The sequence below is a fragment of the Musca autumnalis genome, unplaced genomic scaffold, assembly GCF_047663935.1.
Source record: "Musca autumnalis isolate F117 unplaced genomic scaffold, ASM4766393v1 scaffold_2, whole genome shotgun sequence".
Classification (NCBI taxonomy): Eukaryota; Metazoa; Arthropoda; class Insecta; order Diptera; family Muscidae; genus Musca; species Musca autumnalis.
This window is the reverse complement of record NW_027411755.1, coordinates 223,486,227-223,513,841: the sequence shown is the minus strand read 5'-3', so window position 1 is coordinate 223,513,841 and position 27,615 is coordinate 223,486,227. Positions and strand designations below refer to the sequence as shown.

At 30.3% G+C, this 27,615-nt stretch overlaps 1 protein-coding gene across 1 annotated transcript in view; it reads right to left on the bottom strand.

Annotated features, from left to right (window-relative positions):
- Positions 1 to 27,615, bottom strand: part of crp (transcription factor cropped) — a 77,412-nt gene that overhangs the window by 24,806 nt on the left and 24,991 nt on the right. Inside the window, exon 2 of the mRNA XM_073970932.1 lies at positions 10,074 to 10,422. Within this exon, the coding sequence (XP_073827033.1) occupies positions 10,074 to 10,422 (349 nt within the window). The remainder of the gene's footprint in view (positions 1 to 10,073; positions 10,423 to 27,615) is intronic.

Here is a 27,615-nt window from a genome sequence, read left to right as displayed (position 1 = left end):
ACGCCTACAATCCTTGAACAATTCTTAATAAATCCACGCCTACAATCCTTGAACAATTCTTAATAAATCCACGCCTACAATCCTTGAACAATTCTTAATAAATCCACGCCTACAATCCTTGAACAATTCTTAATAAATCCACGCCTACAATCCTTGAACAATTCTTAATAAATCCACGCCTACAATCCTTGAACAATTCTTAATAAATCCACGCCTACAATCCTTGAACAATTCTTAATAAATCCACGCCTACAATCCTTGAACAATTCTTAATAAATCCACGCCTACAATCCTTGAACAATTCTTAATAAATCCACGCCTACAATCCTTCAACAATTCTTAATAAATCCACGCCTACAATCCTTGAACAATTCTTAATAAATCCACGCCTACAATCCTTGAACAATTCTTAATAAATCCACGCCTACAATCCTTGAACAATTCTTAATAAATCCACGCCTACAATCCTTGAACAATTCTTAATAAATCCACGCCTACAATCTTTGAACAATTCTTAATAAATCCACGCCTACAATCCTTGAACAATTCTTAATAAATCCACGTCTACAATCCTTGAACAATTCTTAATAAATCCACGCCTACAATCCTTGAACAATTCTTAATAAATCCACGCCTACAATCCTTGAACAATTCTTAATAAATCCACGCCTACAATCCTTGAACAATTCTTAATAAATCCACGCCTACAATCCTTGAACAATTCTTAATAAATCCACGTCTACAATCCTTGAACAATTCTTAATAAATCCACGCCTACAATCCTTGAACAATTCTTAATAAATCCACGCCTACAATCCTTGAACAATTCTTAATAAATCCACGCCTACAATCTTTGAACAATTCTTAATAAATCCACGCCTACAATCCTTGAACAATTCTTAATAAATCCACGTCTACAATCCTTGAACAATTCTTAATAAATCCACGCCTACAATCCTTGAACAATTCTTAATAAATCCACGCCTACAATCCTTGAACAATTCTTAATAAATCCACGCCTACAATCCTTGAACAATTCTTAATAAATCCACGCCTACAATCCTTGAACAATTCTTAATAAATCCACGCCTACAATCCTTGAACAATTCTTAATAAATCCACGCCTACAATCCTTGAACAATTCTTAATAAATCCACGCCTACAATCCTTGAACAATTCTTAATAAATCCACGCCTACAATCCTTGAACAATTCTTAATAAATCCACGCCTACAATCCTTGAACAATTCTTAATAAATCCACGCCTACAATCCTTGAACAATTCTTAATAAATCCACGCCTACAATCCTTGAACAATTCTTAATAAATCCACGCCTACAATCCTTGAACAATTCTTAATAAATCCACGCCTACAATCCTTGAACAATTCTTAATAAATCCACGCCTACAATCCTTGAACAATTCTTAATAAATCCACGCCTACAATCCTTGAACAATTCTTAATAAATCCACGCCTACAATCCTTGAACAATTCATAATAAATCCAGGTCTTGAACCCTTAAAAAATCGTAATAAAACCACGCCTAGAATCTTTGAAAAAATCTTAATAATTCCAAGCCTAGAAACCTTGAAAAATTCCTAATAAATCCACGCCTTGAACCCTTGAATTTTTTTAGTACGTCCACGTTTTTGGTCCTGCTCACACCCAACCTATAGCACATTCTTAATTATTTCCTAGTCTAAAGTCCTTCTTATATTCTTTGTCCTGCCACTATCCTTCACTTTTTAGTCCATGTGGTGATGTATACGAGAGTAAATATTGAATCATCTGTTACAACAATTGACATTGTCCAAATAAATGATGAATGACGAATACTTTTTCTATTGTTTCTCGGAAAAACAAAAACAATCGCCACATAGTTGGAGGGTGTGGTGGGTGGAAAACCGCATACACATAGGACATAACAAAATAAGCTAGGTTATTTTCTGACTAACGTTTGGTTGTTTCAATTTTGTGTTTGTGTTCTCTTTTTGGGTGACCTAGGCAGCGCTAACAGCCTGTTATGTCGTGGCTGGAATTTGGAAAATTGGATCAATATAAGAAACTTCCAATATAACAATACCTAGAGGCTTCCAATATAACTATAGCGATAGGTAAGACAAAGACAATTCAATAAGAAGGAGCCGGTATAGTTTTTAGAAATTAGCACTGTTTCATGAGGAATTCATCGGAATTCATACATATGTATGTACACTTATCTACCTACCTAAGCATTTAATACGTTTTCTTAGAAATCCTCCTTCTGTAAAACTCTATAAACCCCCCTTTATAAAACCCTATTTTGTTTGTGAAAGTGTTAGTGAAATGCCTTACTTTCTCCCATACGAAAATTTTCTCTTTTAGTAATTGTAGCTGTACAAGGATAACTATTTAGGGTTTATTGACCCCATTTTCCTATTTCGTATCCTATTTGACTAGTTATCTCTCTCCAAGTGCATCAAGATTTTAGTTACAACGTAGAGGAAGATGAGGTCTCTCTCATCTCATGAAATTTCCCACAAAATTCCAAGTGCAACAACTACGTATTTATGGTGCATACAATTGCAGGGTTACCAAGTCATGTTAATGTCATATATAAGTACCCGACTGAATGGCCAACGTAATAGAATATTTTAAAAATATTCGAAAACGTAATATTTTAAAAATATTCGAAAACAGAATATTTTAAAAATATTCGTGGGTTATTACAGAATTTTTAACACAGTTGCAGTTGACCGAATGAAACTTTGCACATTTTTCAGATTTGGATGACAATACATGAATATGGAATCAAAACCAATTTTATAGTGTTTTAACGGTGTTTTATTTAAATTTCATTTCAAATCTGGTAACTCATTTTTAACACAGTTGCAGTTGACCAATCGAAATGAAACTTTGCACACTTTTCAGATTTGGGTGACAATAAATGAATACTAAATAAAACCAATATTGGTCCATTTTTACAGTGTTTTTACGGTGTTTTATTTAAATTGCATTTCAAATCTGGTAACTCAATTTTGACACAGTTTCAGTTGGGCAATCAAACTAAAACTTTGCACACTTTTCAGATTTGGATGACAATACATGATTTTTCTACAGCCCCCATATAGCGGTACCACCCGATTTCAGGTATTTTGAGGATTTTATCTTCATTTTTGTCCGAATTAGCTGTCACTTGGCATTTCCAATGATACAGACATTTCCCCACCAAAAATTGTGAACATAGATCCAGTTTTTGGTATAGCCCCCTTATAGCGGTACCACCCGATTTCAAGTATTATGAGGAGTATGAGAGTATTGGCTGTAACTTGGCATTTGGAGTCCCCAATGGTACAGAAACTTCTCCACCAAAATTTTTTGTCATAGATCCAGGTATTGATATAGCCCCCATATGGTGGTACCACCCGATTTCAGGTGTTTTAAAGATTTTATCTTCATTTTTAGCCAGAATTGGCTGTAACTTGGCATTTGGAGTCCCCAATGGTACAGAAACTTTCCCACCAAAAATGATGGACATAAGTCCAGGTTTTGGTATAGCCTTTATATAACGGTACTACACGATTTCAGACATATAAAGTTTTTATCTAAATTTTCGGCCTAAATTGACTATAATTTTGTTCTCAGTGGTCAAAACAAGTAAAAAAGTATCAGTCGGCTTTAGCGACAGAGATATACCCTCAGCCTGGGTATATTCAAACAATTTTTTTTCCAAAAAACGCATGTATTTAGGGAGTTTTAAAAATTTTGGGCGTTTGAACTGACAAAATTGTTGATTAGGATTTAATATCAAAAGTTTTGCGGAGGAGATACTAAAAAGAATGGATCTCCATCCACTACATATGGTACCATAGGGGTTTTTTAGACCTTCAGGGATGTTTGCTCAAGAAGTATGAACTTGCCCCTGAAACAACTTTTACCATCGCAATAGAGGCAGCAATGCAAGTTGCTTCAACAAAAATCAAAGTGATTCGAAAGCAGGTCTTAAAGTGAACATATATCCAAAATTTTGAGTGGGAGGTACCGGATGGAGTGGGCAAATATAGTCCATATTTGAACCTGATCTATATCTGGTAGATATATTAGGATGTGTAAAGTATGGACCAATTCGGCCACTCTCTTCAAGAGTTATCGTACGCACAATTTTTCCGAACATTTTTGAACTTTTGTGGGGGAGGTACCTGAAGGAGTGGACCGATATGGCTTATCTTCGAACTTAAACTATGTTTGGACAAAATATTACTAGGGCCAAACTTTGGACCGAATCGGCAGACCTGTTCGAGAGTTATTTTGCCCTCCAACCTCCTCACACGGTGCCATAGGGGTTTTTTGCAACTTTCAGGCTATTTTCTCAGGAAGTATGGACTTGCCCCTGATGAAACTTATACCGTCGTATGGAGGGCAGTGAATACAAGTTGCTAAAGCAAAAATCAAAGCGATTCGAGAGATGTTCCTAAACTGAACTTTTCCAAAATTTTGTGTTGGAGGTACCCGACGGAGTGGGCCGATTGAGTCCATATTAAAACCTGATCTAAGTCTGGTACACGCTCCACGATGGGCAAAGTATGGACCAAATCGGTTACACCCTTCAAGAGTTATCGTGCGTACAAATTTTCCGAACATTTTCGAACTTTTGTGGGGGAGGTACCGGAAGGAGTGGACCGATATAGCTCATCTTCGAACTTAAACTAAGTTTGGACAAAATATTACGAAAGCCAAAATTTGAACCGAATCGGTTCATCCCTTCGAGAGTTATCGTGCGCTCCAGCCAGCCAGACAGACAGACGGACGGACATTGCTCAATCGACTCCAAATTGTCTAAAACACATTTCGTCCAAACATACTTGGGGTCTAAAACCATTATTTAGATGAGGCACATTTTGCCCGTATGAAAGTGTATATACCCTTCATAGCCTAAAGGCTGAGGGTATAAAAATGTATTTACTAAAAAGTAAAAATAAATATTTTTTTCAAAAATTTTGTTTTTTAAAGAATATTTTTTTTTAAAATCGTGATTTTTAATGAATATTTTTTTTTTTTTTCAAAAAAAAATAATTTTTTGGATACTTTTTTCTAAGTAATAAACTTCCAAAATCGTGGATTTTTTAAAGAATAATTTTCAAAATCGTAAATTTTTCAAAGAATAAATTTCCAAAATCTTGATTTTTTAAAAACTAATTTTCCAAAATAGTTCATTTTTTAAAAAAAAAAAATTTCCAAAATCGTTCATTTTTTAAAGAAAAATTTTCCAAAATCGTGTACTTTTTAAAGAATAATTTTCTAAAATCTTGGATTTTTTAAAGAACTATTTTCCAAAATCTTGGATTTTTTAAAGAATTATTTTCCAAAATCTTGGATTTTTCAAAAAATCGTTAATTTTGAAGTATAATTTTAGAAATATTCAAAAATCGTGGATTTTTCAAAGAAAATATTTCAAAAATCTTGGATTTTTTAAAGAATAATTTTGCAAAATCGTGTACTTTTTAAAGAATAATTTTCCAAAATCTTGGATTTTTTTAAGAATTATTTTCCAAAATCTTGGATTTTTTTAAGAATTATTTTCCAAAATCTTGTATTTTTCAAAACATCGTTAATTTTGAAGTATAATTTTCCAAAATTTTGGATTTTCAACAAATCGTGAATTTTAAAAATTACAAAGTCTTGTTTTTTGTAGAATATTTTTTCAAAAATGATTTTTAAATAATTTTCTTTAAAAGTCCTGGATTTTTTAAATAATATTTTTTCAAAAATCCAGGATTTTTTAAATAATTTTCCAAAATCTTGGATTTTTTAAGAATTATTTTCTAAAATTTTGGTTTTCTTTAAAGAATTATTTACAAAATCTTGGATTTTTTAAAGAATTATTTTCCAAAATCTTGCATTTTTCAAAAAATCGTTAATTTTGAAGTATAATTTTCCAAAATTTTGGATTTCCAACAAATCGTGAATTTTAAAAATTACAAAATCTTGTTTTTTGAAGAATATTTTTTCAAAAATCGTGGACTTTTTTAAATCGTGGATTTTTGAAAGAAAAAATTTTCAAAATCGTGTACTTTTTAATAATTTTCCAATATCTTGGATTTTTTTAAAGAACTATTTTCCAAAATCTTGGATTTTTTAAAAATTATTTTCCAAAATTGTGTATTTTTTAAAGAATAATTTTCCAAAATCGTGGATTTTTAAAGAATAATTTTCCGAAATCGTGGATTTTTAAAGAATAATTATCCGAAATCGTGTACTTTTTTAATAATAATTTTCAAAATCTTGGATTTTTTAAAGAATTATTTTCTAAAATTTTGGATTTTTTAAAGAATTATTTTCCAAAATCTTGGATTTTTCAAAAAATTGTAAATTTTGAAGTATAATTTTCCAAATCTTCAAAAGTCGTGGATTTTTTAAATAAAATAATTCAAAAATCTTGGATTTTTTAAAGAATAATTTTCCAAAATCGTGTACGTTTTAAATAATAATTTTCCAAAATCTTGGATTTTTTTAAAGAATTGTTTTCTAAAATCTTGGATTTTTTAAAGAATTATTTTCCAAAATCTTGGATTTTTAAAAAAATCGTTAATTTTGAAGTATAATTTTCCAAAATTTTGAATTTTTCAACAAATGGTGAATTTTAAAAATTACAAAATCTTGTTATTTGGAGAATATTTTTCAAAAATCGTGGACTTTTAAATAACATTTTTTCAAAAATAGTGGATTTTTCATAGAATATTTTTTCCATAAATCGTGTATTTTTAAAGAATATATTTATTTTTTCAAAAATCGTGGAGTTTTTAAATAATATTTTTCAAAAACTGAGGAGTTTTTTAATATTTCTTATCTTCAAAAATCGTGAATTTTTTAAAAATATTTTTTAAAAATTGTAAATTTTTAAATAATATTTTTTCAAAAATCTTGGACTTTCTAAATAATATTTTTTTTAAAAAATCTTAGATTTTCAAAAATCTTGGACTTTCAAAAATCGTGGATTTTTTAAATAATATTTTTTCAAAAATCCTGGATTTTTTAAATAATATTTTTTCAAAAATCCTGGATTTTTTTAATTATTTTTTTTTTAAAAATCCTGGATTTTTTAAATATTTTTTTTTCAAAAATCTTGTTTCTTGACATAATATTTCTTGCAAAAATCGTGGATTTTTTAAATATTTTTTTTTTCAAAGATTGTGAATGTTTAAATAACATTTTTCTAAAATCGAGGATTTTTGAAATATTTTTCAAAAATCGTGGATTTTTTAAAAAAGCCATCTCAAAATCTTGGGTTTTAAAAAAAAAATAAAATAATCGAGGATTTTTTAAAAAATATTTTCAAAATAATTGTGAATTTTTTAAGAATATTTCTGAAATAATTGAATATTTAGAAAAAAAATCAACATTCTGGTTTTTAAAAAAATAATTTTCCAAAGATTTAGTTTTTTAAAGGATTTTTTTTTTAAATAGATTTTTTTAAAAAAATAGATTTTTTTTAAAAAAATCCTTTAATCCTTTTTTAAATATTTTTTTTTCAAAAATCTTGGTTCTTGACATAATATTTCATGCAAAAATCGTGGATTTTTTAAATATTTTTTTCAAAGATTGTGAATGTTTAAATAACATTTTTCCAAAATCGAGGATTTTTGAAATATTTTTCAAAAATCGTGGATTTTTTGAAAAAACCTTCTCAAAATCTTTGATTTTTTAAAAAGCATTTTCAAAATAATCGCAGGTTTAAAAAAATTGAAATAATCGGGGATTTTTTAAAAAAATATTTTCAAAATAATTGTGGATTTTTAAGAATATTTCAGAAATAATTGAATATTTAGAAAATCAACATTGTGGTTTTTAGAAAATAATTTTCCAAAGACTTTGTTTTTTAAAGGATTTAAAAAAAAATAGATTTTTTAAAGAATATTTTTTCCAAAAATCGTGAATTTTTTTATTGTGTGTTTTTTTCTTCTTGACATAATATTTCTTGCAAAAATCGTGGATTGTTTAAATATTTTTTTCAAAGATCGTGAATGTTTAAATAAAATTTTTCCAAAATCGAGGATTTTTTTAAAAAATATTTTTTAAAAATCGTGGAATTTTAAAAAAACATTCTCAAAATCGTGGATTTCTTAAAAAGCATTTTCAAAATAATCGTAGGTTAAAAAAAATGAAATAATCGGGAATTTTTTTAAAAATATTTTCAAAATAATTATGGATTTTTTAAGAATATTTCAGAAATAATTGAATATTTAAAAAAAATTAACATTGTGGTTTTAAAAAAAAAAAAATCCAAAGATTTTGTTTTTTAAAGGATTTTTTTTTAAAGTAGATTTTTTAATGAATATTTTTTTCAAAAAGTTGAGTTTTTAATGATATTTTCCAAAAAGCATGAATTTTTCAAGAATATTTTTCCAAAATCGTCGATTTTTGTTAAATTGTGTTTTTGTAAGAATATTTATTTAAAAATCGTGGGTTAAAGAACTTTTTTTAAAGATTTTTTTGTTTTTTCAAATCGTGGGTTTTTTAAAGAATATTTTTTTTAAATTGTGTGTTTTGTAAATAGAAGAATATTTATTTAAAAATCGTGGGTTTTTAAAGAATATTTTTTAAAAAATCGTGGGTTTTTAAAAAATGTTTTTTAAAAAATCGTGGGGTTTTAAATAATGTTTTTTAAAAAATCGTGGGTTTTTAAAGATTTTTTTTTTTTAATTTTTGGTTGTTTAAAGGATATTTTTTAAATCGTGGGTTTTTAAAGATTTTTTTTTTAATTTTTGGTTGTTTAAAGGATATTTTTTAAATCGTGGGTTCTTAAAGAACTTTTTTTTACAAAACGTGGTTTTTTAAAGGTTTTTTAATCGTGGGTTTTTTAAAGATTTTTTTTTTCTAAATCGTAGGTTGTTATATATTTTTTTTTTAAATCGTGTCTTTTTAAATGTTATTTCTCAATAAGAATTTTGTTGCGACATGGCAACCCTGTTCATCATGTGGGTGCTGATGTTTTAGTGACATTGTATATACTGTGCTCTCATTATTTTTGTTTCATAGTGCAAGGAGCATAAAATAGCCATAGCAGCAGCAAATGAAATTTAGGTCGAGTAGGAGTAGAGGTAGGCAGTGTGCAATTTTTTACGATGTACCCCGCGTGTCAAGCATTAAAATTGTATTTTAGCTCGGTAAAATTTCAAACACAAAACATATGGGTGCGGTATCAACACAACACGTTGGCTTTCGTAGTTGTTGTCGTATCGTATCGTATTACGTACCCGCAAAAATACAGAGGCCGTCGTAAATAGTGCAACGACGAGGAATATCCTTCGTCATCATTCTGTATATAGTCATGTCATGTTTATAAAACCATGAGAGAGAGGCCATGAATGTTTTATGTGATGGTGGGACCCTCTTTGTGTGCTTGTTTTTCTACTACTTTTTATTGTTATTATTTTTGTATTTAATATAAACAAACAAAACCAGAAAACACCTTTCGACGACCTAATTCTTTTCTAGTCACATAGAAATTAGAGTGGCGTTGTTGTACTTTCGGTTTGGTGGGCAATGGGAGGAAGGGGTAGGTGGGTATAAAACATTTTAGTGGTTATAAGTATAAAAACAGTTTTATTATAAAAAATAACCATTTTTTCCTAAGGGTTGGTTGATTGTCGATTAATTGGCAAACATTTTAATAACATTGCAGGAAGAATATTTATTTGTATACAAAAATGTGTGTCGCCATTTAATTAGTTGTAAATGTTAATCAACAAAAGTAAAAGTAAAGTCAAAAGTAGAAATGCCTTGTTGCCTAGATTCTCCCAAACAGACGCTAGAACTCATGATGAACCATCAAATGGGCTCCAAATTCAATATTACATATTTTGGATAAAGTAATTTTTCATTGAAATCCATGACATATTTTTTTATTTCAGTAATTCAAATGACCAGCAACAGCTGGTGATTGACATTTTGAACAGGTGCCACATCTTCGCTTGACAGATTAGCTAAAAACATTCCCTCTCTCAATATTGGTATTGCAAATTTTAAAAATAAATTTGATATCTATATGAGTTAATGATATGTAGGTAGGTATATGCTATAATTTCGACACTTACCTTACTCAATTTTTCTCCTTCATGCCGTGGCAATAGTGAACGTAAATTCTGAAAACCGGCATTGATGCTTTGCATACGCCTTCGTTCATTACTGTTGGCGATTTCACGACGCAAACGTTTCTCATTTTCTAATGTTGATTTATTGACAGAAGGTGGGGGTGGCAGTGTACCACATGCCAATTTTGTACCGCCTTGAGATGACATACTGTTGTTGTTACCGCTGCTATTGTGACGTTGACGTGATAATTGTTTTGATGATGGTGATGATATATCACCCTGATGATGTTCGTATGTTTGATCACCTTGTATTATATACGATGATTCACCTCCGGAATCTTCCAATTGTAATCTGAAAGAAAAGGAAAAAACAATGAAATTAGAGTAGGGTTTAGTATAGTATAGAAATAAACAAGTAGTATGGACATGCTCTTTACCACAAAGCATATAAAAAATATTAAATTAAAAAAAATATTTTCCCACCCAAAGTTGTATTTCACTATGCAACACTGAAAATGCAAACAACTTTTAGTATGCATTTTTTGAAAGTATATATTAAGGACTACAAAAACCCTAGTACGGTTTTGTTCTGTCAGATCCAGTTCGGATTTTATGGCCTCATATAAACCGGGCTAAATCTACACTTTTTTGCATTCAGTAGGCCTTTATCTCACAAACGAATAGGAATTTGGCCTTGCTGTCTTTAGTAATATTGTAGCCCTAAACTAGTAGAACTTATCTTTTAAGAAAACCACATAAGAAAAACTCCATATAGGGCATCAAAATCTATAAAATATAGAAAATTGTACATAATTGCTGAAATTCTGGTCAGTATCGGTTAAACTATTGGGAGTTGAACCAAGTAACCTTTTGCAAAAATCTTCCAAATAAAGTTCTCAACAATTCTCTAGAACATTCTGAAACTCTAAAATGCTTATTTCATGTTGTTTCAGCGGTATTTCGCATCATATCTTTTACAACACGTATTTCAAACACAGTTCACACCAACAGTTTTTTCTCGCATTTCGGATTTCACTACATTATTGACATTTTTATTAAAACGTCGTTGAAAAATGTACTGAAAACAACGGGATAAAGGCATTTTACAACAATGACATGTTCTGAAGAGTTATGTATTACATTCCAGGGAATGTAAGAAAAAATTTAGAAAAAATTAACGGTTTTGGAGATACGGTGCGAAATGTATAAAAAATGTGGAATTTTTACATATATTTTGAAATTTGAGGCAATAAATGTAGTTTTTCGAGTTCATTATTTCTGCAGATATTTTATTCTTGTTCTTATCTACAAATTTGCTTCAGATGTCAGAAGAAGATTCGCATTGGTTTCAGAGATATAGCCCCGAATTTCTTTAAAAACTCAATATTTAACCATGTTTAGATGGGGCCATAAAATCCGAGCTGGATGTGACACAACAAAACCCAACTAGGGTTTCTTGTCGTTTGGATCTGTACTTTCAAAAAATCCTCAGTTCGAATTGTTTGCACAAGATCACCTTAAAAATGTTGCACATCAATAATAAATAGTACCAGACGTGGATATTAAAAAAATGTTACTTAACGTGAAATAAAAAAAAGCCAAACTTGGAATTTAAAAAAATATTTTTTTTTCTACCAAACATGGAATTTTTAGAAAGTAATCATATAATTGTGAATTTTTTATAAAATATTTTTCAAATATAATCGTGAATTTCTTTATATAGAATAGAATATTTTTTGTAGAATATTTTTTTAATATTTGTGGATTTTTAAAGAATATTTTTCCAATAATTATAGATTTTTAAAGAATATTTTTTCAAAAATCGTGGATTTAAAAAAAAAATTCAAATTATCGATGATTTTTTATAAAATGTTTTCTTTTTTAGATAATCGGGGATTTTTTATAAAATATTTTTCAAATAATCGTGTACGTGCAAAAAAAAATAATCGTGGCTTTGTTAAAAAAATAGTTTTGAAATAATCGTGGATTTGTTAAAAAAATATTTTTCAAATCATCGTGGTTTTGTTAAAAATCCTATATTTCAAATAATCGTGGATTTGTTAAAAATCCTATATTTCAAATAATCGTGAATTTTTGAAAATATTTTCCTAAACACCGTGGATTTTTCATATAATATTTTTTAAAAAAACCGTGAATTTTGTATAACATTTTTAAAAAATAAATAAATAAATAAGGTTTTTCAAAAATGTGAATTTTTTCAAATTGTCGTGGATTTTTTTTATAAAATATTTACCAAATAATCGTGGATGTTTTTATAAAATATTTTTCAAAAAATCGTGGATTTTTTATAAAATATTTTTCAAATAATCGTGGACGTGCAAAATAGTTTTGAAATAATCGTTGATTTGTTAAAAAAATATTTTTCAAATAATCGCGGTTTTTTTTAAATATATTTTTCAAATAATCGCGGATTTGTTAAAAAAATATTTTTCAAATAATCGCGGATTTGTTAAAAAAATATTTTTCAAATAATCGCGGATTTGTTATAAAAAATTATTTATTCAAATCATCGTAGATTTGTTAAAAAATAGTTTTGAAATAATCGTGGATTTGTTAAAAAAATAATTTGTTAAAAAAAAACTATTTTTTTCAAATAATCGTCGATTTGTTAAAAAAAAAAACTATTTATTCAAATCATCGTAGATTCGTTAAAAAAATATTTCAGATAATCGTGGATTTTTTCATATAATACTTTTCAAAAAGAAACGTGAATTTGTATAACATTTTCAAAAAAAAAAAAAAAAAAAGGTTTTTCAAAAATGTGAATTTTTTCACATTGTCGTGGATTTTTTTAATTGTGGATATTCTATAACATATTTTTCAAAAAATCGTGGATTTTTTATAAAATATTTTTTCAAAAAAACAGTCGATTTTTTATAAAATATTTTTTTTCAAAAAACCGTAGATTTTTTATAAAGTATTTTTCCTAAAACAGTAGACTTTTTATAAAACATTATTCAAAAAAACCGTGGATTTTTTACAAAATATTTTTCAAAAAAACGTGGATTTTTTATAACATTATTTTCAAAAAAAAAAATTAAAGAATATTTTTCAAAAATGTGAATTTTTTCAAATTGTCGTGGTTTTTTTATAAAATATTTTCCAAAAATCGTTGATTTTGTGAAGAATATTTTTTCATATTGTCGTGGATTTTTTATAAAATAATCGTGGATTTTTATAAAATTTTTTATAAAATATTTTTTTCAAAAAACCGTCGATTTTTTATAAAGTATTTTTCATAAAACAGTAGACTTTTTATAAAACATTATTCAAAAAAACCGTGGATTTTTTACAAAATATTTTTCAAAAAAAAAAAAACGTAGATTTTTTAAAAATATTTTTCAAAAAAAACCGTGGATTTTTTATAACATTATTTTCAAAAAAATTAAAGAATATTTTTCAAAAATGGGAATTTTTTCAAATTGTCGTGGATTTTTAATAAAATATTTTTCAAAAATCGTGGATTTTTATAAAATATTTTTTTCAAAAAGCCGTCGATTTTTTATAAAGTATTTTTCATAAAACAGTAGACTTTTTATAAAAAATTTTTCAAAAAACCGTGGATTTTTTACAATATTTTTTTCAAGAAATCTTGAATTTTAATAAAGTATTTTTCAAAAAAAAGTGGATTTTTTATAACATTATTTTCAAAAAAAATTAAAGAATATTTTTAAAAAATGTGGATTTTTTCAAATTGTCGTGGTTTTTTTTTTATAAAATATTTTCCAAATATGGTGGATTTTGTGAAGAATATTTTTCAAAAAATCGCGGATGTTTTAAAGAATATTTTCCAAAAAAAATGTGAATTTTTAAAAGAAGAATTTTCAAAAAATCGTGTTTTTAAAGAATATTTTTCAGAAAAATTAACTTCGTTCCAGAACTAAAAAGTTTTTACACATTTTGAACATTTTTCCTCGAAATGCGTTCCCATACACCAAAAAAGTTGCAAAATGTTCACTTCTCTTTGAACAAAAATGGCGCTGAATGGCTTTCTCTTTAGAAACTTTTTACACGACAAATTTGAGCGATCAAAAATGTGCAACATGTTTGCCGGCTTCCGATTCGGTGACACGCCGACTTTGACATTTGTTCCAGATTTTTGACGTTTCTGCCATTTTTCCGTTCCCGTACATTTTGGAAAAAATGTGTGCGTTGAACTCATTTTTGACAGTTTTCTCTTTTGTACATTTTACCATTTAAAAAGTACTGGTACGAAGCTTTGTGGATTTCTTAAAGAATATTTTTTAAAAATTGTGGGTTTTAATTTTTTTAAAGAATATTTTTCAAAAAATCTTGGATTTTTTAAAGAATATTTTTCAAAAAATTTTGGATTTTTCCCAATAATTGTAGTTTTTTTTTAAAGAATATTCTCACAATAATTGTAGATTTTAAAGGGATATTTTCCTAATAATTATGGATTTTTATAAGAATATTTTTCCAAAAATTGTGGACTTTTTAAGAATATTTTCCCAATAATTGTAGATTTTTAAAGAATATAGTATTAGCTTTTTTATTGTAATCTCCAATACATGTACCGATAACACTGTGCGACAACAAAAAAAATTACGAGGAAAATCGAGTAGATTATGAAAGTAGAGCTAAAAATATGAGACACGTGTATCGGCGTTTTAAAAGTTTACGTCGGAAAGTAACCAAAATAGGCGGGGCAAGTTCCGCCCATTTTTAATTTTTTCGAAATATTCGAGTTAAGATATCTTTGAATCCTTGCATTTCAGGTATATAGTGTCTTTGGCAATTTTACAGAAGAGTATGTGGGCAATATTTTTGTTAAAAATTTTAACCCTCATGCTGTTCATCAAAGGGGTCTTTTTTGTCCTTTTTTCAAAAATCTTTCAAAAACTCCTTAAAAATGTGATTGTATCAAATCCAAATATTCTACAAAATTGTTCGCCATAAAATTTTACTATAGGTCTCAGAATACACCAAATCTGTAACTCTTGTCTAATCGCCAGGAATCTCTAAAAATGAAAAACACGTTTTAGGGTTAAAGTCGGACTTCATCTGAGTTTATTTAAAATTGTCCCTCAAAACATAATTTTAGAGAGATGATGTCAGAGACAAAAATATTCTTCGTCAAATTTTACTATGGGTCACCAAAGAAATGAAATGTCTATTTACATTTTATAGCATGAAAATATCAGTATCAATTTTGCTGAAAAAACATGAAAATATTTCCCAATTTTTTTGATGAAAAATTTTTCCTTCTTTTTTCGAGTTGATACATGGAAGTAATATAAAACTTGGTTATAGGTTAAAAGTGTCAAAGGATGAAAAATTCTACACAAAATTTCACTATGAGGTAGGACCTAGTCCCATCTTTGTAGTATTTTGGGCCACACCAAATTGTGCATGTGAAAGCCCATATGACACCTATATTTTCACTTGACCATAGCCGTAGACCTCTAATGTATTTTCACTTACAATATAAGCAAACAATGGCTTATCCAAACTACGGAATTTAAGTTGAAAGTACTTAAAATACGCAATTTGGGCAGGTCCAATGTGGGGTTTTTATATTCCAAATATATATGCACCACAAAGCATTATGAATGGAACGCACAACATCTTCTGAATGAATTCACAACGAAAAACTATCAATATGATATTTACAGTATCCAATCACAACGACAATCTGTATGAAAATTGGGAAATATAGCCCTAAAACATATATATCAAAAACAAGTGCTGCTAAGAATGTTATATGCTATGGTTACAGATTTCTTTTATTCAGAGACCCATAATGAAATTTAATTTGGAACATTTCTTTCTTTAACAATATTCCCAAAAAGTAAAGGATTTTTCTTGATTTTGATCCAGTATGGAATTATGTAAAATTAACAGTCCAAAATTAAAACATATAATTTCATCCTAATGTATATAAATTTGTAATCTAATTTTTTTAAGGAAATAGTGTACATAGATTTATGGTTTATTTTGAAACTCATAGTGAAATTTTGTGTAGAATTTTTCATCCTTTGACACTTTTAACCTATAACCAAGTTTTATATTACTTCCATGTATCAACTCGAAAAAAGAAGGAAAAATTTTTCATCAAAAAAATTGGGAAATATTTTCATGTTTTTTCAGCAAAATTGATACTGATATTTTCATGCTATAAAATGTAAATAGACATTTCATTTCTTTGGTGACCCATAGTAAAATTTGACGAAGAATATTTTTGTCTCTGACATCATCTCTCTAAAATTATGTTTTGTGGGACAATTTTAAATAAACTCAGATGAAGTCCGACTTTAACCCTAAAACGTGTTTTTCATTTTTAGAGATTCCTGGCGATTAGACAAGAGTTACAGATTTGGTGTATTCTGAGACCTATAGTAAAATTTTTTATCTCATATTTTTAGTTCTACTTTCATAATCTACTCGATTTTTCCCATCATTTTGAAAAAAATTGAATTTTGTTGCACAGTGTAATTGGCTTTCCTATCCAGCTTTCTATGTATTGATTTTTGAAATAAATAAAAATAAAATAAAAAAATAAAATATTTTTCCAATAATTGTAAATTTTTAAAGAATATTTTTTAAATAATTGTGATTTTTTTAAGAATATAATTGTTGAGTCTTTTTTCTTAAATTTGAGGATTTAAAAAAAAAAATTCTCAAAAATAGGTATTTTTAAGATTTTTTTAATAAATGGGATTTCTCGACTATTTTTAAAAATTTTGCAAAGATTTTTTAGATTTGTAAACCTGATTTCATTTCTAAAGAATTCACTTGGAATTTTGTACAAAATTCAAATTGCTCAGCAATAAGACTTTGTACTTCATTGGAATGCAAGAAGAATCCCGCCAATAATGTTGTGTATGTGTGTGTAAAACATATGAACCCAACAACAACATATAGTGAATGAGTTAAATTGCACCCAAAAACATACAAAGACCCCATATAAAACCCCCTTTGGTAGAGAGAAAGAGCGATAAAGAATAAAGAGAATAATACCGGGACGAAAAGAGTTACACGACAAAAAATCTGTGCTAGAATGCAATGGAATGTTCATTGGAATGGAATGCAGTTTCATTCACCTTTTTATTTTGTATGATGGAGATACACACATACATATTGTTCGTTCAAACATACATACGTCAGAGCGCAAACAAGCCAATCTTCAAATTGCCAAACACAACAATGATGGACGACGACGATATGATGCCGCCGCCGTCTGTTTCACCTTCGTATATTGTCGTTTATATAGTATCTTGTAGATGAATGTTTTCATAAATGATGTTGTTGTTGATATTGCTGAATGGTTGTATGGCTGGTTGGTTGGCCGACTGGTTGACTATGCTCTGTCATGACAGGGTGTGCTGCTAGTGGGGTAAAGATATCTTTGTTTTGTTGATATATTTATCAGCTGCTTTGTGACGGTCACATACTTTTCAATATACAAAACATAGGTAGAGGTGGGTCGGGTCGCCGCCCCATTGTCTTTAACAACAACGACGACGACAACGATGTTAAGACAAGATGATGATGCTGTACCACATTTCTGATGTTGTTGTTGGTAAATACACAATAACAAAAACAATAACCGCATTCCAAAGCGAATTTATCTCAAAGAAATAAATTCGCCGTTAAATCTAAGAAATTAACCAATTTTATTTTTAAGAGAGTGTGCGAGAGAAGAATGAAAGAATTTTCACGGAGAATTATTGTGTCTTTGAAAGAGTATTTTACTACTAGTTTTTTTTTTATAATGGGCAGTGGATATCTTCTCCAAACGACTATAGTTGAACAAGACGACAATAAACGACCTTTCGTTGTTGCATGTGGGCCGAAGGAAGAGGAAGGTTGGTTGTTATTTTGAGAAGTTGTGGCAACAAATGAAAATCTAAAAATAAGCGCAAGAAATAAACAAGAAATCCATGTTTTGGAGATCTTGAATGTGTTTTTCTGGGATTGTATTTTCCATTGAATACAAAAGATGGCGCTGCTTTAATGTTTCTCGTAGAATAAAAAAATGTGGAGTAGAATATTTTTTGAGGAATTTTTAATTGGTTTTATTTTTTAAGAATTTCTTTAACAGTCGTGGATATTTTTCTTAGAGAAGTTCGGCATAGGAATCGTGGATATTGAACAATACCGTTAACAAACTTGGAAATTTTAAAAATATTTTTTACAATTATGCATTTTTAAAGAATATTTTGTAATAATAGTAGAATTAATTAATGGTGGATTTTTAAAGAATATTTTTTCAAATAATCTTGGACTTTTTACAAAATATTTTCAAATAATCGTAGATTCGTTTACAAAATATTTTTCAAAAAATTGTGTTTTTCTTTACAAAATATTTTTCAAATCATAACTGAATTTTATACAATATTTTTCAAATAATTGATTTTTATAAAATATTTTTCAAATAATTGATTTTTATAAAATATTTTTTAAATAATCGTGGATTTTTTATGAAATATTTTTCAATTAATCATGGATTTTGTATGAAATATTTTTTCAAATAATAGTTAATTTTTTTATAAAATATTTTTCAAAATAGTCGTGATTTGTTATGAAATATTTTTCAATTAATCGTGGATTTTTTATAATATATTTTTCAAATAATCGTGGATTTTTTATAATATATTTTTCAAATAATCGTGGATTTTTTAAAATATATTTTTCAATTAATCGTGGATTTTTTATAATATATTTTTCAATTAATCGTGGATTTTTTGTAATATATTTTTCAATTAATCGTGGATTTTTTATGAAATATTTTTCAATTAATCGTGGATTTTTTATGAAATATTTTTCAATTAATCGTGGATTTTTTATGAAATATTTCTCAATTAATCGTGGATTTTTTTATAATATATTTTTCAAATAATCGTGGATTTTTATGAAATATTTTTCAATTAATCGTGGATTTTTTATGAAATATTTTTCAATTAATCGTGAATTTTTTATGAAATATTTTTCAATTAATCGTGGATTTTTTATGAAATATTTTTCAATTAATCGTGGATTTTTTATGAAATATTTTTCAATTAATCGTGGATTTTTTATGAAATATTTTTTAATTAATCGTGGATTTTTTTATGAAATATTTTTCAATTAATCGTGGATTTTTTATGAAATATTTTTCAATTAATCGTGGATTTGTTATGAAATATTTTTCAATTAATCGTGGATTTTTTTGAAATATTTTTCAATTAATCGTGGATTTTTTATGAAATATTTTTCAATTAATCGTGGATTTTTTATGAAATTTTTTTCAATTAATCGTGGATTTTTTATGAAATATTTTTCAATTAATCGTGGATTTTTTATGAAATATTTTTCAATTAATCGTGGATTTTTTATGAAATATTTTTCAATTAATCGTGGATTTTTTATGAAATATTTTTCAATTAATCGTGGATTTTTTATGAAATTTTTTTCAATTAATCGTGGATTTTTTATGAAATATTTTTCAATTAATCGTGGATTTTTTATGAAATATTTTTCAATTAGTCGTGGATTTTTATGAAGCATTTTTCAATTAATCGCGGATTTTTTATGAAATATTTTTCAAAAAATCGTGGATTTTTTATGAAATATTTTTCAATTAATCGTGGATTTTTTATGAAATATTTTTCAATTAATCGTGGATTTTTTATGAAATATTTTTCAATTAATCGTGGATTTTTTATGAAATATTTTTCAATTAATCGTGGTTTTTTTTTTTATAATATATTATTCAATTAATCGTGGATTTTTTATGAAATATTTTTCAATTAATCGTGGATTTTTTATGAAATATTTTTCAATTAATCGCGGATTTTCTATGAAATATTTTTCAATTAATCGTGGATTTGTTATGAAATATTTTTCAATTATTCGTGGTTTTTTTTATGAAATATTTTTCAAAAAATTGTGGATTTTTTTATAATATATTTTTCAATTAATCGTGGATTTTTTATGAAATATTTTTTTAAATAGTCGTGATTTTTTATGAAATATTTTTCAATTAATCGTGGATTTTTTATAAAATTTTCAATTAATCGTGGATTTTTATGAAATTTTTTTTCAATTAATCGTGGATTTTTTATGAAATATTTTTCAATTAATCGTGGATTTTTTATAAAATATTTTTCAATTAATCGTGAATTTTTTACGAAATATTTTTCAATTAATCGTGGATTTTTTATGAAATATTTTTCAATTAATCGTGGATTTTTTATAATATATTTTTCAAATAATCGTGGATTTTTTACAATATATTTTTCAAATAATCGTGGATTTTTTATGAAATATTTTTCAATTAATCGTGGTTTTTTTATGAAATATTTTTCAATTAATCGTCGATTTTTTATGAAATATTTTTCAATTAATCGTGGATTTTTTATGAAATATTTTTCAATTAATCGTGGATTTTTTATGAAATATTTTTCAATTAATCGTGGATTTTTTATGAAATATTTTTCAATTAATCGTGGATTTTTTAAGAAATATTTTTCAATTAATCGCGGATTTTTTATGAAATATTTTTCAATTAATCGCGGTTTTTTATGAAATATTTTTCAAATAATCGTGGATATAAAATATTATTTTTTTTTTTTTTTCAAAAAGCGCAGATTTTTTAAAGAATATCTTTTTTTAAGAATAGTATGTTAAAATATATTTTTTAAAAACTCTGGATTTTGTAAGGATTATTTTTAAAAATTATACATATATTAAAGATTATTTTTCATAGAAAAACTTAGATTTTTAAAGAACAATTATGATTTTTTTTTCAAAAATCTCAGATTTTTTCAAATTTTTTTCAACAATCATAGATTTTTTAAATAAAATTTAATTAAAAAGTGTGGATTTTTTAAAGAAGAAATTTTAAGCGGTTCTTATTACAAATCAAAAATTTTCTACTTCATTTACGCCTAAAATTATGCAACAATCCTTTATCTCGAGTCCATGGTCATTTCCGAAGTTTGTATCCGGCTTTTGTTTTTTGATCTAAGCTCCCAGGAATAAAAAACTATGCTACAATAACTTCATTATTCTAGCATTTTTTTCATTCATAAAAAGCTCTTATTTTGAAATTTCCTAGAATTTCATGATAGTTATTTTTTTTTTCAAACAGTAACAAAAAACCCCTGCATATGTATTTTTTTAGGTCATACTTGACGTCATCGATAATTTCTTTCCAGGGTTTGTTGACCTACTTCCACAATTTTTCCTAGGGAATTTGTTAGGTTTTTATTGTTATGGTTGTTGTATGATGTTGCACTTGTTTGGTGTACGTACATAGGCTCTTTCGTTTCTACATAGATACCCCCACAATCATTGCTATGTAATACAGCAGCTGTGATGGGGAAACATAACAACAAACACAACAACTATAGACAATAAAAATTTTTGGGAAGTTAGTTTTTTACTATTTTTTATTTTCGACATTGCATAAAAATACGGAAGATTTGATGGGGGGATTTTCATGTAAAAACACAAATATGTGACGGAACATAAAACAAATTCAAAGGCATTCCTCCTAGGGGGGTGTCTTTGAAAAGTGCTATTTTATAATGTTCACAGAGAAAAATCACAATTATTCATTTAGATTTCGTGAATCACAAATATTGAGGTTAGCTAAAATATTTGTAATATTCTGGTCTTGCACGCTGAAGGTCGTGGGTTCGATTCCCCGGCCAGGCAAAATCAAAACATATCACGGTGGCAGAATACCCCTCAGTAATGTTGGCGACATTTCCTAAGTATTTCAGCCATGTACAACTTCTCACAAGTGGTGTCTTAGGACACGCCGTTCGGACTCGACGATAAACTGTACATCTCATATCATTGAGCTAATATGAATCGGGGTGCACTCATTGATATGAGAGAAGTCTCTCTTGTCCCGTATGGGACGTTTGTGGAACAATTATTATTATTAATATTCTGGTGAAAATTATTCTCAGTTTCAATAATTGTTTGCAAATTTTTGGAAATTCGTCGTTTATTGCATCAAATTAAATATCATTGGAAGAATTGTTTCAGAATCATCATCAAATTTAATATCATTGGGGGAATTGCTTCAGAATGATATATGAAGTATACTTTGAGGCGGAATAATTAAATATGTTATAATGGTTCTAATTCCTCATGGGAGAGAATTTAAAGCTACTTTAGGCGGCTTTATGAGGCTTGGTATTGAAGTTCTACATATTTTAAAGGAGCATAAGTACTACGCAAGCAGCGAAGGCTCACTAGAGCCATTAATGACATCAATACGCAGCTTGATATACAGCCAAGAGCATTTTCATAGAATTTGGAATAAGGTTTTGAAGATTGAAGCATTCATAGATGTCTCCATGTATCGCATATGCTCAGGTCCACCATAGTCCCAACATCATGTGCTGCTCTAAAAAATGTATATATGACATTTAATCGATACTTTTGCACCCTTATATTCTATAGTCAAACCTCGATTATCCGTAAACCTCCATTATCCTGCCATCGATTATCCGTTGTTGCTGCTGTAACTGTGTTTGTTGTTATGTTTGTATGTTCTTTCTTCTGTTCAATCTGGCTCTGGGTCTATCCCCAGTTCCAGGAAAGTGGCTGCTTCGATGGGATGTAACCACAGATCCACTGGAGTTAGATGAGTAGGTTTGGCTGGGCAGTTGAAAAGGTGTTTTGTGTCGTGCGGGCCCATGCCACATACTGGGCAGATGTCTTGCACGGCGCGATCGATTTCCGCCCAATACGAATTTAGGCGACAGCAATATCCCGAGCGTAGTTGAGCCAAAACTACTCTGGTTTGTCGTGGCAGCTGACGCTCCTCAGCTGCGATAGATGGAGGATGTACTCCGAGTACTTTATTCACACTATAATTGTTTAAGGCCTTGGCAACTGCGTCCGTGTGAATGCTATTCAATCCTGCTTGATATGCTTGTTGATCTAGGGGTTCTCTCCTGTATCGTTGGACCTCTCCCTCTAGAGCATGGATATCCTTCCTGATCTGCCTGTATGTGTCGGGCCTACCCACAAGAGGGTGATTGGGATGTCTCACACGGTAACATCCAAGCAGGTACTGCAACGAAAGCATCTCATTGTGTTGTTTTACTGGAAGAATCTTTGCCTCCTCATGTAGATGGTCCACTGAAGATTTGAGGAGGCACCCTGTTGCTGTTCTCAGGGCGGCATTCTGGCAAGTTTGAATCTTTTTCCAATTCGTATCACATAAACACGGGGACCAGACTGGCACCGCATAGCTTACCACAGACAGACCTATCGCGTTATATGTGGTCAACTGTTCAAATCCTGCCGGCTAAGGACTTGAGGACCTTGTTCCTACTTTTCAGTTTGTCGCAGATAGCTGTGGCGTGCGCTCACGACGTGAAAGTAGTGTCGAATGTGACCCCTAAAATTTTGGGGCAGTTTGTGGTCGGAATTCTGCTACCGTCGACCACGACATTCAATTCTCTTCCAAACTGCGCTGTCCATGTGGTGAACAGAGTGGCTGTTGATTTTGTGGCGCAAATCTGCATATTCCTCGAATGGAAAAAGGTGGTAAGATCGTTTAAATAGTTGTTCAGTCTCTCACAGATGTCATCAGGATAGGTACCCGACGCCAGGCTCGTGCAATCATCCGCATACGTTACGATCTCGATGCCGTCTGGAGGGGGGCGCAATACAGAAGAGGTAGAGGTTAAACAGTTCCGAAAATATCCCCCCACCTTGGGGAACTCCCTGTTTCACACTACGGGGTTTGGACTTCATATTCCTGAATTCCACGTACGACTGGCGTCCACACATACAGTTGATTATCCAACGTTTCTGACTTGGGCGGAGGGTTGTCTGCTCAATATCCTCAAACAGTGTGGATTGCCTGACTGTATCAAAGGCTTTTGATAAATCAAGCGCCACCATCACTGTTCTATCGCACGGTCGTCTCTGGTTGAGTCCTTGACAAATATGTGTGGTAATGGCGTGCAGAGCAGTTGTCGTGCTGTGCTGCTTACGGAATCCATGCTGATGATCGGCAACTTGATAGCTATTATTTCTGATACTGGGGAGGACTAAGGCCTCAAGGGTCTTTGCTACGGGCGACAAAATCGAAATCAGGCTGTACGATTCACATATGCTGGCATCCTTGCCGGGCTTCCGTAGTGGGACCACCCTGCCCATTTTCCAGACTTCGGGAACAATGAGGGTGAATAGCGACAACTTGAGAACTTTAGTGAGATACTCCACTCCCGGCTCATCCAGCTGCTTCAGCATTACCATGGAGATTCCATCAGGGCCCAACGCTTTGGATGACTTAGCGTTCCTGATGGCATTGGCAACATCATCCATTGTAAACTGTGGTGGTTCATCCTCGGCAGGAAGAGATCTGATGCGACGTAATACTCTTCTCTTCGCCCTGTCACTCTCGGGGTGCTCGACAAACTGTCGATTGAAATAACTTGCGCACCTCTTCGGGTCAGTCAACGTAATGTCGCCAAACGTGACTGAGGTCCTATCTTCCCTTCTTCCGGATTCGAGAGTGACTTAACCGTAGCCCACAATCCACCTATACCGGCTCCAATGTTGCAACTCTTCAGGTGATTTAACCACTTGTTCCGCTTATGCTCGCAGACCAGCCTGTTAACTTCCAGTGTCAGCTCCCTGACTCTGGGGTCATTGGGGTTGGTTCGGCGAAGCTCATCACGCTTATTTGCTAATCCCGTCGCCTCTGCTGGGAAATTTGGTGTTACTTCGGGTATTCGACCAGCAGGGATATGGCGAGCGGCTGCGGCAGTGATGATGTCTAGGAACGTCCTTTCCGCTACCGGAACATCAGAAGGATTGGGCAATTCTCTGAAGCGCTGATTGTTGAACTCTCTGAAACTCGGTCATTCAGTTTTTTTATGATTGACGAACGTGCGGCGTTCAGAGGTGATGAAGTCGGGTGGTCTGCTAATGGAGACTATTATGGGGAGATGGTCTGATCCAAGGGAAATGACGGGTTGCCGGGTAACGTCATTTGTCAGACCAGGTGACACGATGGTTATGTCTGGCGACCTGTGACACTCTCCTCTAATTTAGTTTCCTAATTTAATTACCTAGAACCAAAAAGTTACCTAAAGAGGTATTGCAAGAAGTTTTACAAGGGAAAAAATGAGTATTTCTGGCTTTGTTGTTTAGTTCCTTGACAAGAAGAAATTTAGGCATTCGGGACCCGGTTTTTGTAAACAAAGAAATTCCAATCATATGTAGAGGGAAAAATGAAACAAATACAAAAAAATAAGTATTGCATACCATCATGATATGTACAGCAGCCACCAGGCTAACAGCAGTCAGTCAAGCAACCGCATGTCAGCTAGCTAGCCGAAGACAACAAGCAAAACAACCAGTTAGCCCAAGCAAACAGCCGGCTAAAAAAACAAAACACAAATAATTTTACACAACTAGTCATCATCACCACCGCCGACGCCTCAGTCAGTTCATATGTCCCAATATGCCACAGACACTAAGCTCCACTTTAAGTGCATTACACTGTTGTGTAGTTGCCGGGCACAGTGGAATGACATCAAAGTTTTGATGGGAAATTTTGTATGCAAAGTTGTTAAAGGAAGAATGTAGGGAAGAAATTTCCTTTACCGACAGTTTGCAAATCCTTTTTCAAAAATCGTAAGGTTCTTTTATTCTGAAAAAACGTTTACCATCGTTATGGAGGTAGCGAATGCAAATCGCTTCAACAAAAATCAAAGTTATTCGAGAGCAGGTCTTAAAGTGAACTTATCCGAAATAGTGTGTGAGAGGTACCAGAAGGAGTAGAAAAATGGGCAGGGTGGGAAGGAAAATGGGCAGGGTGGTCCCACTACGGAAGCCAGGCAAGGATGCCAGCAAAAGTGAATCGTACAGACCGATTTCGCTTTTGTCGCCCGTTGCAAAGACACTTGAGGCCTTGATTCTCCCCAGTATCAGAAATAGCTATCAAGTTGCCGATCATCAACATGGATTCCGTAAGCAGCACAGCACGACAACAGCGCTGCACGCCATTACCACATACAGTATCGGCCAAAACTAAAGCACCCCCTCAGTAAATTTTTTTGAAATGATAATTTTTTTATGAAAACTAAATTATAAATGTATTTTTTATTTTTCTTTTTATTTATTTATATCTTTATAGTTGAAAAATACAAAAATAAGGAGATCAGAATTTAATAAACAAAAGCTAAAATTCAAAAAACATTTTAGGTCGCAAATATAAGCGGACAAAACTAAAGCACCCCCACCATTTGAGGTACAGCAAAAACTATTGAAAGCAATATTTCGTTGCTTATCCTCTATTCTGGATGACACAATCACATCTTTTAGGCATAAAGGATACTAAATTATTAATTACTGCAGGCGAAATAATTGATTGTCGGAAAATTTAGCTTAAATCCTCAAAATACTGAAAATCGGAAGGTACCGTTATATGGAGGCTATACCCAAACGTGGACCCAGGTCCACGATTTTTGTTGGATATGTTTTGTGACCACTAAGAACCCAAAGTACCAAATTACAGCTAATTTAGTAGGAAAATGTGTCTTAAATATCCGAAAAACCGAAGATCGGAAGGTACCGCTATAAGGGGGCTATACAAAAACATTAGCCGTTATTGTTCATATTCATCCAAAAATGATGCTACAGCATCCACTAGTCAAAAACAATACGCTAACGTTTAAAAATTAGCAAAAGAACAAATTGCAGAAGAACGATAGACGCCGACTTATTCAGTCGACGACCAGCAAAAAAAAACCTTTCATACCGACTAAAAATGATGGAGCCAAACTGGCATTCGCCAAGACCCATTTGACCTGTTTTCCGATGAATCTATGTTTAATTTAAAGTATTCAGATTGTAAAAGGCTTGGACCAAATGGGCAACCGTTAAATCCTAAATATTGCAAAGACGCTGTAAAAATGGAGGCGGAAGGTTTTTTGCTGGTCGTCGACTGAATAAGTCGGCGTCTACCGTTCTTTTGCAATTCGTTCTTTTGCTAATTTTTAAACCTAAGGGATTAAGTATTTGACCAGAGAATGCTGTAGCATCATTTTTGGATGAATATGAACAATATCGGCTAATGTTTTGGTATAGCCCCCTTATAGCGGTACCTTCCGATCTTCGGTTTTTCGGATATTTAAGCCACATTTTCCTACTAAATTAGCTGTAATTTGGTACTTTGGGTTCTTAGTGGTCACAAAACATATCCAACAAAAATCGTGGACCTGGGTCCACGTTTGGGTGTAGCCTCCATATAACGGTACCTTCCGATTTTCAGTATTTTGAGGATTTAAGCTAAATTTTCCGAAAATCAATTATTTTGCCTGCAGTAATTAATAATTTAGTATCCTTTATGCCTAAAAGATGTGATTGTGTCATCTAGAATAGAGGATAAGCAACGAAATATTGATTTCAATAGTTTTTGCTGTACCTCAAATGGGGGGGTGCTTTAGTTTTGTCCGCTTATATTTGCGACCTAAAATGTTTTTTGAATTTTAAGTTTTGTTTATTAAATTCTGATCTCCTTATTTTTGTATTTTTCAAT